The 10,933-nt window shown below is 57.0% G+C and overlaps 1 protein-coding gene across 1 annotated transcript in view; it reads right to left on the bottom strand.

Moving 5' to 3' along the window:
* Positions 1-1,051: 1,051 nt before the first annotated feature.
* Positions 1,052-10,933, bottom strand: part of FAIM2 (Fas apoptotic inhibitory molecule 2) — a 32,748-nt gene continuing 22,866 nt past the window's right edge. Inside the window, exon 12 of the mRNA XM_055125342.1 lies at positions 1,052-4,377. Within this exon, the coding sequence (XP_054981317.1) occupies positions 4,228-4,377 (150 nt within the window). The 3' untranslated portion in view covers positions 1,052-4,227. The remainder of the gene's footprint in view (positions 4,378-10,933) is intronic.

Raw genomic sequence — 10,933 nt, 5'->3', positions numbered from 1 at the left:
TTTTGGGAGTATAGCTCACATCCCTTTTTTATTTTTAATTTTTTAGGGCACAAGAGTAATTATTAGGGAAGCAAAGCGATATGGGAAAGGAAAGTTCTATTTGGTTGAAGAGTCCCATTACTTGGTTTCCATGTAAATGACTGGCATGCTAGGGAGAAGCCAGAGCCACCAGATAGATGTGACACATTCCTCAACCATCAGACTGAAACTTCTCCCTGTTTATCAGCAGTTGGTCTGGCACTTACATCCATTTGCTAAAAACTGCTGCTGTTTATTGGAAAAAATGAAATATCAGTTGCAAATGACCATGTACTTTTGGATCAACTGCTTATCCGCACCTGCATAACACAGATGTAATTAAAAGCTCTTGAGCACTTGCCCTGCATGTGGCTAGACAAGTTTGATTCCTGGTACTGCATTTGGTTCCCCCGAGCACTGCCAGGAGTGCAGAACCAGAAGTCAGCCCTGAGCACTTTTGGGTGTGATCTACCCTTTCCCCCATCAGAAAGTAAATAACACTCAGAGGTTTTGTAAGTAATTGAGAGGTTAACACAATGTTCTAACTTGTAGATGTTAGCCATGACACAGTTAATTTCTCTATATTAGTAAAAAAATGCAAGTTATCATTATGATTATCATGATTAATAATGAGAACTTACTTCAGAGAGCAAGTATGTATTGAGCACATACCCTGTCTAAGTGTCATAATCAAATGAAGATGATCACATCCCTATTTTTAAGTTTTGGGTCACACCCAGCAGTGTTCAGGGGTCATTCCTGGCAGGGGTCTTGTAGGGGGGGCGCCCATCTGTGATGCCAGTTGTTGAATCTGGATTGACTGCATGCAAGGCAAGTGCCTTGACCCCTGTACTATTTCTTTGGCCCCTTCACATGTTCCTGTGCACGTGACTCATGGCATCCAGCGCTGCAGTTCATGTGGGATTTAATTTCCATGTAGCCTCACTCGAAGAAGCCAGTCACAAGCATCAGAAGGAAGCCTCACACACACACAGCTGAGCCCAACGGCAGGACAAACAAAAGGCAACGGAAATGATTGGAATGTCACGGTTACTTTTATTCTCATCTCATGTTGGTCACAAACCTGGACCGGGAAGGTGAAGTCAAGGAAAGGGAGAGGCACGAATCCCGGGAAACTTGGAAGAGCTGCGACTGGGGAGGCTCCCTTGGACACTGAGAAGAAAGCTCTGGGGCCTGGTATCAGGGATTGTTTCCAGAAGGCAGGTGGACAGTGTCTGAGAGGTAACAACAAAGGCTGGACGAAAGGAAGGAGCTGAGACTGATAATGGAGGGTGGGTGGGAGGGTGGGGGCTGAGGTTCATCTTCCCGCCTCTGTGCTTGGCTCTGCAGAACAAGGTCCTGCTTTCTTCTAGCCACCAGGGGGCAGCAAAGCGCCCATGTAAAAGCTCAGTGCCCGGTGAGTGCAAGCTGTTCTGATCTCTCTCCCCGACATGCAAAAAGCGGGAGGCAGGGGCTTTTTGTTTGGTGGCCACACCTGGCGATGCTCAGGACTTATTCCTGGCTCTGTGCAGAAGGGTCACTCCTGGTGGGGCTTGAAGCCAGGTTTGGCTGGGTGCAAGGCAAGTGCCCTACCTACTGTACTCCGGCCCGGCAGAGTCCTGTGGAATGAATGTCTGTCTGATCCTGACTCCCTGGCAGGAAGAAAGGGTGGAGGAACCACGACTCCTAGGACTTCTCCAAGTGCTACTGGAGCTGCATGGGACCTGGAGTTTGCTGTTGCAGTCTAAGGACTCCAGTGACTCCTGCCTGCCGCCTCCAGGAGGGCTGCAGATTTGTCTTCCGTGGGGCCTCTGACCTTCAGGTTAGGTGGTCAAATTCCTGGCAGCCTCTAGCTGCATAAAACTCCACCTATTCTTCTCTGAGCCTCGCCCCTCCCCTGCCAATAATGTGAGGGGCCCGCAGGCTCCCTTCCTCCTCTGCAGCTTGTGGCACCTGCCCAGCTTCGGTTTCTGAGTTTCTGTAATCCTGCATTCCTGTTCCCCCGCCCTTCCTCCAAGACCCATCCAGGTGTACCTGGGGCTCCTCGGGGATGATGTAGTTTGGGCTCTGGGGCCTCAGCCCTGGCGGGGGGGAGTTCAGAGCATCCTAGACCCCTGCAGCAGCCACAGCGGGGACTCTGGGGCTATGCTGGTGGCCCCCTCACATGTTTGTGTTGTGGGCTTGCCTCCTCCCCCAAGCTTTCGAAGTGCATTCTTAGATGAGTACCTGTACCCCTTTTCTGCATAAACACTCCCAGGAGGAGGAAGGACTTGGACAAGTGGATTCTGGGAAGCAGAACTGAGGTCCTGCCTGAGGAAGTGGGGCAAGGGGTGGGGAAATAACTCCTCCAGAACTGGGGCCAGAGGAGAGGAGAGGAATGGAGGGGGCACGGAGGAGAGGCAGCCGCTGGATTCCGAGGTCTGGAAGCAGGGGACCCCCTGCCCCACTCTGGCTCTGTCTTGCATCAGGGCTTGGGAATACGGGTCCACAGAGCAAGCAGCTCCTCCTGGCCATGCCCTGGGGCTCACACGAGGCCGGCCCCCACCTTGTGTCTGGGGGTCCGAGAGTGACGCTGGCAGTGGGGTTGTGGGACAGGGATGGAAGGACAGGGTGGCACTGAAGACAACACACCTACCACTGTGGTTCCAGCTGGTCTGGCGCCCTTTAGCTGTGCCCCTGCCTCGGGGTATGCATCATGGCTGCACCCGCTGCCTTCAGACAGCAGGAGGGGGTGCCTTCCCCTCCCCGATGGCACCCAAAGGCTGCGGGAGTTAGTCTGCACCCCTTACCATACTATTCTCAGCCTGGATCTTGGTCCTGCTTCTCTTTCTTTGGCTTACAAACCCCTCCACCTGTCTCCTAAATATGCAGGACAGATCATGGGCCCAGCGCTTCTGCACTATGTCTTGAGGGAGGGAAATAGGAGGGTGGAGCGGAGGGGAGGAGATGGATGACAGAGCGGGGAAGTGCCCCCAGCACTGGGAGCGACAGGGCCCTGGGGAGAGGCCCTGGGAGAGGTTCTGGGCATTCTCTGTTTGCACCCAGTAACTTTCCACTGGCCCTGGGCTGGCTGTGTGCTCACAGGTGCTGGCTCCATGCTCCCCAGCTGTGGCCCCTGGTCCCCTCCCCACTCCCACTGGGGCCTGCAGCGGCTGCGTGGCTGATGCATACCTGGCCTGAGATCTTAGCCGCCTGGAGGCTGATAAGAAGGCCGGACCTCATCACATGGAGTGGCTGGCAGCGCTGGCCTGGCTGTTAGCATCAGCTGGGCAGCCTCCAAATTGGACTGATGAGGTGATAAGGAGTGGAGGGGCCTCGGGACTCTGGGCCGAGTGACCAGAGCAGGCAGGAGAAGGGCCAGAGTACTGCCAACTGGGGCGCAGGAGGCTGGCTGGGGAACAGGCAGCAAACAGCGGAGGGTGAGGGAGGGCCTGGGAAACGTGCAGGGAGGCCTGGGAAGGTGGCGGGCGGGCAGGGTTCCCTGGCAGGGCTGGCTCAGTCCCAGCACCCTTCCTGGTCTGGAAACATCCTTTGTCCAAGGGGCAGGCCTGGGCGTGGGGGTGGGGGAGGCGGCATCTCTGCCCTGTACCCGGCAGTGGGTTCGAGGGAAGAAAGCGGCCCGGGGCGACCCTGTGCCCCAGCAGCCCCCATTTAGGGGCAGGATCCTCCTGTCCCCACCTCCTGCTCCAACAGGCCTGGGCGGTGACTCAGGGGGGTAAATTGAGGCCTGTGCTGAGGACACCGCTTCCTGCTCTGCGCAGGCTATGGACCAGGACTCCATGCTCAGAACAAGCTGCTGAGGCTGGACAGCCAGGCAGCCTCCCCTCACGCCCCAGGGGTTGCCTAGCCCCCTCCTTCAGCATGTCCTGAGCACCCCACAGCTGTGGGGTAAGTGCAGGCCTCAGTCTTGGGGTCTCTTTCGACATGTGGGATCCTGCTGGCCCCCTCCTACTTGTCCCCCGGGTTCCCTGACCCAGAGGGGCCTCAGCCTTCTTGTCCCGGTGTGTCGGGGGAAGCAGGGGCTGGGGTGACCTCAGCTCTGCGGCGCCTCATGGCTGAGGGCAGGGCGGGGCTGTGGGGAGGTGCGGGTGGCCACAGGCTGGGCAGCGGCTAGTTTATCTCTGGGCTTGCAGGGACCAGGGGTGTGTGGTGGGGGCACAAGCCAGTGAGGGGCATTCACAGGAGGAAGGAGGGTCTGGGGGAGGCGCCTCAGTCCCGGTTGGTGCCGAAGAGCTGCAGGAAGAAGGTGAAGATGTAGACGATGTCCAGGTAGATGTTGAGGGCCCCGAAGATGTACTCCTCGGGGCTCAGCGAGTGGCGCCGGTTGCCCATCAGCAACTGAGTGTCGAATGCCAGGAACTGGGAGAAGAGAGAGAAAGGGCAAGGTCGAGTCCCACGTCACCCACCAAGCGCCCCCAGGCGCCCACACAATGCTGCCCCCAACCCCCCACCCCCGTTTTTTATTTTGTTACCAGTCACCCTCCGTGACAGCTCGAAGCAGAAATGTTCCCCAGACCTTGACCCTAATTCAGTGCTCACTCACTGAGCTCGTGTTCTGTGCCAGGGCCAGGGGTCCCCGAAGCAGACAGACAAGCTCCCGACCTGGAGCAGCATCTAGCGGGTGCTTAGGTGTGTGGCCAGAGGGAACTGTGGCTAGGGGAGTAGCCTCGGCGATGGCAGGCCTGGAGGCTTCCCACAGGAGGGGCCTTCAAGCCGGCCTTGAGAGTAAGCACAGAGAGCGGAGGGAGCGCACTGCAGACTCCAGCCCCTGAGACTGGTCCGTGCCTGCGGGGAGGGACGCCCCCATTCCTAGAGGAAACCAAGGCCTCACCGCAGGCTCGCCCACCCCCCACCACCAGTCACCAGTCCTGACACAGTGAATTCTCTTTCTTCCCCACCAGGCCCGTTCTTCAGGGCCTCCCTAGGTCCTGTCAGCCTAGAAAACTACTCACCCCGCAAACCCCAAGAAGTGTCCCCTCCCGGCCATAGTCTCGGGCAGTGGCAGAGCCAGAGTTCGGACCCAGAGTGCTGCAGGCTCCAGAACACGCCCACCGCACAGCGTTCTGCCCCTGCCAGGCCGCCCACCTGCTGCACCCTCTGAGCTTTGCTCGGGTTCAGGCGAAGGGAGCAGGGCCTCCCCAGAACCTTCCCCACAGCGGGCTGCTCGAGAGAGGCGGCAGGGAGTTACCCCAGAGTCTCAGAGGTTAGGGGCCTGGACGCACGAGACTGGTGTTCTCAGAATCAATTCACTTTCTTTTCAGACTGGTGCTAGGGTGCTGAGGGGGACCCGGTGGTACCGGGGACTGAGCCTGGGCTTCCTGCGTGCAAAGCATGAGCTCGAGTCTTTCGCGCGAGCTCCCTGACCCTCAAGTGCGTTCATGCTAACCCGGCTCTGCCCAGCTCTTCTGTCACTTAGGCCTTTGTGAACATCAACTGTAGGACCAGAAGGGCAGGAGCTGGTGCAGAGGCTCGGGGAGCGCTTCAGAGACAGGGAGGAAGGTCACATTCAGGACACAATGACAGTAAAACCTGGGAAAGGCAGAAGGGCCAGGACAGGTGATGCTTAGCTGGGTTTACAGGAGGAATAGGAGTTTGCTGGGCTGATAAGGTCTAGGGGAGCCCTGGAGGTGAGGGGCACCCTAGGGAAGGCGGAATTGAGAGTAGGAGGTGTAGGGAGGAGGAGATGAGGGCCAGGAGGGGTTGAGGCTCTAAGGGAAGCTTCCTGCCCCCCTCTGTCCCCAACGCCCATTCCCTGGCTCCAAGACCCAGTAATTAGGACGCAGCCCGCTGGATGCTCTCTGCGGTGCCTGTCTCAGGAGCTCAGGAGCGCGGGGAGTCCGAGTTCTGGGAGGGAGGAAGCAACTCCAGCCCTTGGGCCTCAGAGCAAGTCACCCTCCAACATGGAGATGGGGGTGAAGAGCACAGGCTTAGTAGTCAGATAACCTGGGGTCCAAGTCTCAGTGTCCCTCCTCACTAGCCCTGGGATCCCACCATGTACCGGGGTCTCTGACCTGGGAGTCCCCGCCAGCGAGGGGAGCAGTGTGGAGGCCTCCTGGGGCTGTGAGGAGTGGGCAGGAGCCTGCCAGGAATGCAGTTCCATGAGCAGCCGGGAGCTGCCTCCCCAGAGCAGGCAGCTGCTGTGGGACCTGCTGTCTCCCGTGGCTCATTCAGGAGACAGACACTTGACAAGGGGAAGCTGTGCGGCCTCGGTACTGGGAAAGCCTGAAGCCAGGGCCAGAGCACTGGAGGAAGAGGACCTGAGTGTGCGCGCTGAGTGGGAACCCTCGCAGCTGCCACTACCCGCCACGGGTGTCAGGGCCAGTGCAGGCCCGTGTGTGTGGCACCAACTCCTGTGTTCTCGGGGGAACCTCCACGCCACGCCATGCCGCTGCTCCCGAATCTGATTTGCACACGCAAGTGAGTTTCCTTCTGCCGAGAGAAGGATCAAGGAACGGAGCCAGAGCCAGGGGCTGCTTAGCAGCTGCCGTTGCCAGCTTTAGTTAATAAATTGCTGATCTGGCTATCAATCAGTCGCTTGCTTGGTTGATTTCCCAGAGCCTAGTCACCCCTGAGTGAGCTAATGAAATGGAATCTCTCAACCTAGAAGGCTTGGGCCTGACCAGGTCTGGGGGTGGTCCTTACAAAAAGCACCCACTGCTGAGGCTCGAAGAGGAATGAGATGATCTCTGTCCCTCCCCATGGCCAGTAGCCTTGGCTGCTCATCTGTTATTGGCCGCAGCATGCCCCAACCTGAATCCCACTGCTGACATGGTCACCACAGCCCCTTGCTGGGGGTCTATGGAAGGCTGTCCAGCCTTCAGCCCCGGCCAGCCTGCTTGAGCATCTATGCTCTCGGGTGCCCACTTCAGAGAGCTGACCCGTAACGCAGTAGCAGTCAGATGCTTAGCTCATGTCTTGATGGAGGGCAAGTGTCTTGGTTGGCATCCAATGGGCAGAGAGCTACCTCTAAAGGGTCAGCAGCTAGTTGACAAGATGGCACAGGAGGGCCAGTAAGAGAGCTCAGAGGGTGGGGCACTGGCTCTGCATGCTGGAGACCTGGGTTCCACCCCCAGCACTTCATGTCCCCCCCCAACACTGCCAGGAGTGATGCCTCACTCCACCCTAAGAGAGCAGGGAGTAGCCCCTGAGATCTGCCAGGTATGGCCCCCAAAACAAAACAAAACAAAACAAATGAAAAGCCTTATAGGAAGAAGCACAGGAGACAGGAGCAGAGGCAGGACTGAGTGCTGTTGACTTAAGTCTCAACGGTCCTTTCACACTTGAGGCCTCAGCCTTGGGTGTTGTAACCCTATTTTGCGCTGGAGGAAGGGACTCTCCATGCAGTGGGTGACCTGCTAATGGCCATTTACCTAGGGTTGGAGCCACATCATCTGCTCCCTACTCTGACCAAGGCAGGCAGAGTGGCTTTGTAGAGAGGGAGGGCAGGGACGGAGAGCCGAGAAGCCAGCAACAAGCTCTCACAGCTCACCCTGTTGACTGGGGCTGGCCTAGCCAGGACACCCTGGCCACACGCGCAGTCTGACCCTGCTGAGGCCAGGGCTTTGGTCTGTTGCGCCCCCTGAGGTGACTGAGGGAAACAGGTCAGGGAAAAGCCCACTCAGAGCCACCAGCAAACAGGCGCTATACTTAAAAAGCTGGGTTTGCAGGGCTTCAAAGCAGCATCAAGAACAACACACCCAGATCTGTCTTGCAGAAATGCCAGCAAGAGTGTGCCATGTGGGGCTGGCTTTGTGAACCCAAATACTCAAGCAGGGGCTGGTTAAATGACCTCTGGGCATGAGGCAGCAACTTCTGGGATACGGGCCATTATGAGGAGATAGCAAGTTACAGAAAACCCAGTGTCATATGATCCCCTTTATGCAACGAGCCTTGCAAAACCCTGTGCCACAGGAGCTCCGCTAGCAAATATGTAGAAAATGCATCTAGAAAGATCTGCAAGGAAAGACAGCTGAGCACAGCAGTTACTGCGGAGAAGGCAGCTTTCCCTGTGCTTTTTAAAATTTCAAGAAACAAAATAGATGAAGACACATTACTAAAATAGACATTTAAAAAGGAACAGGGGCTAATGTAACACAAAAGGATAGTTCATGAATTCTTTCACTTAATTTGTTGTTGGGGTGGGGCAGAGGCAGTGCTCAGGGCTTATTCCTGGCTCTGTTCTTAGGATCACTCTTGGTTGGGCTCAGGGGACCAAATGTGGTTCCTGGGATTGAACCTGGGTTGGTCATATGCAAGGCAACCCCCTTACCCCCTATACTATCTCTCTGTATTCCCCTCTATGTCTTGGGGCTATACCTGGTGATGTTTACAGCTAACTCCTGGCCCTGCCCCCAGGGATCACTCCAGGTGGGCTTGGGGGACCATGTGGGGTGCTGGGAATTGAACCTGGTACGACCTTGTGCAAGGCAAATCCCTACATGCTGCAGTATGGTTCTGACCCCAGGCCCCCTTCTTACCCCCACTTAATTCTTAGAGAATTCTTGATTCCATGCACACTTAAGAATTAAGTGTGTGTGTAAGTTGTAAGTTGTGATATGTGTGCAGGTTGTGATATGTATGTTGTGTGCCTGGCAAATTATGTGCTGTTCTCAATGTGTGGTCTGGTGTGTTATGTGGTATATGTGTGTTGTGTGTGTGTGTGGTAGTAGGTGTTCGGATCCTGTGTCACGGTGTGTATGTGTGGTGTGTTAGGCGTGTGGGTAATGTGCATATGGTGATACATGTGGTGAATTATGTTGTGGTGTGTGAGTGTGTGTGTGTGTGTGTGTGTGTGTGTGTGTGTGTGTAAGGATGGAAGAGAAGCACAAACAGCTCAGAGCCAAGAGTGCCACACGGGATGCGGGGGGTGAGGAGGGGTGCGGGGGGCACTGGGCTGGGAGAAGTCTGTAGGAAAGAGATGAGCACCTGAAGAAGTCCTTGTGCCCTGGGTTGGCGCAGGAAAGGGTAAGGGATGGAGGAAAGGCTCTGAAGAGAGACCAGGGTTCAATTGCTGTCTGGTGCCAACAGAAAACCCCTCTGCCCTGGCAGTTCAAAGCTGAAATGGCACAGCCAGTCAGTGTGCAGGGCCTGGGAGCAAAGGGCTGGGGGGGGGCAGTGGGGAGCGGTGCACGGGGAGCGTAGCAGCCCAGCTGGGTGGCACCTAGCCTAGGTCAAAGTCGCTGCCTGCTGGTGCTTCCACATGCCACGTGTGCTAAGAGCACCCGGTGCCTCTGTTCACTGCAAAGCCCCAGCCGGCCGAGGGGGCTCCTGGACAACCCACACCCCACAAGTCAGGAGACAGAGCCCTGAGAGACGCCACTGTGTCCCCGGCCCCTGCTCACCCCACGGCTCTCCTGCCGGCCATGACCTGGGTGATGGAGCCTTGCCCTGCCTCCCCGACCCTGTGAGCCTGTGTAACCATGGTCGCAGCTGTGTGAGAACATAAACAAATGTTCTCCCATTCTCCCATTTTAAAGAAGAGGAAAGGGTGCAGAACGTTTCAGTGACTAGCCCGGGCCCCACATAAGCAAATAAACCAAGCTGGAGGGAGGGCCCAGGCCTCTGTCCGCCCCGCCCCGCTCTGCCCCTGCCTGGTCAGCTCCTCCCCCTGCTCCCCACTGGGTTGGGGGAAGGGGTGCCCTGAATCACTGGGCTGGGAGGGGGCCACTCTCACCTTCTTTGTGTTGGTGTGAGGGGGTGTGAGCAGGTGTGGCAGCACCTGAGCAGGGGGATTAGCGCAGTGGAAGGGAAGTGAGACTGAGGTGGGGCCTGGGAGGAGGCACCCAATGCCCTCCCCATGGGGGAACCATCGCCCGCACCCCCCCAGCCACTCCATCCTCCCTCCTGCAGGAAGATGCAGGAGACTGGGGTGGGGCCTGGCGGGGGAGGGGAGGCGAGACTAGGTGCTCTTTGGGTCTTTCAGTCTCACATAAACCATGGGGGCAAGAGGCCTCTCCGCTGAGTGGAATAGAGACAAATTTTGGACAGAATCACACCGTGCCTTGGGCTTGCGCAGCCATTTTGACTTTCAGTGTTTGTCCCGAGAAGGAAGGAGAGCACATCTCTGTGCCGGGCAAGGCAGGGCACGGTGGGCGAGGCGACCACTCTCCCAGGGCCCTTCATCTGGCACTGCAGGAGATGGGTCCCCTGCCGGGCTACATGCTGTGAGTCAGAAAAGCAGAGACTTGGGACTGGAGCGATAGCCATAGCACAGCGGGTAGGGCATTTGCCTAGCACATGGTGGACCCGGGCTCGATTCCCAGCATCCCCTGAGCACCACCAGGAGTAATTCCTGAGTGCAGAGCCAGGAGTAACGCCTGTGCACCGCTGGGTATGACCCCCCCAAAAAAATGGAAAAAAGAAAAGCAGGGACTTCCGGGGGGCCAGGCCAGCTCCATGGCACAGCAAGTGGGAGGCTGCAGGTTTGAGCCCCAGCACCGCCTCACATGTTCCCAACACTGTCCCAGCACTTCAGAGTGGCCCAGTGCAAGCAGGTATGTGACCCTCATAGCAGCAGCAGCAGCAACAGGGGGAAAAAGGAAAAGGGACGGGAAGTAAAGATTCTTTTAGATAGGGTTTCCACCCACATGGGCATTTCACACTGCATGTGAGTACTGGAAACAGTGCGTGTGATATGCATGTGACATGGTGTGGGGTGTGTATGCTGTGGTGTGTGTGTGTAATCTGTACCTGTGTGGTATGATTGTGTACGTGATGTGACATGTTGTGTATGTGTGGTGTGTCTGTGCTATGGAGTGTATGTATGTGTGGCATGGTGTGTGTATGAGGTGCGCTGTGTGACCATGGATTCCACAGAAGTGACACTGCCAGCAGGGTCAGAGTGAAGCTGGGTCCTTCCAGAGGGGCCGATGGAAAGGCACAGGGACCTTAGCTTGAGGGGCTGCACTTCTGGCCC

The sequence above is a fragment of the Sorex araneus genome, chromosome 2, assembly GCF_027595985.1.
Source record: "Sorex araneus isolate mSorAra2 chromosome 2, mSorAra2.pri, whole genome shotgun sequence".
Taxonomy (NCBI): Eukaryota; Metazoa; Chordata; class Mammalia; order Eulipotyphla; family Soricidae; genus Sorex; species Sorex araneus.
This window is presented reverse-complemented; position numbering and strand designations above follow the sequence as displayed.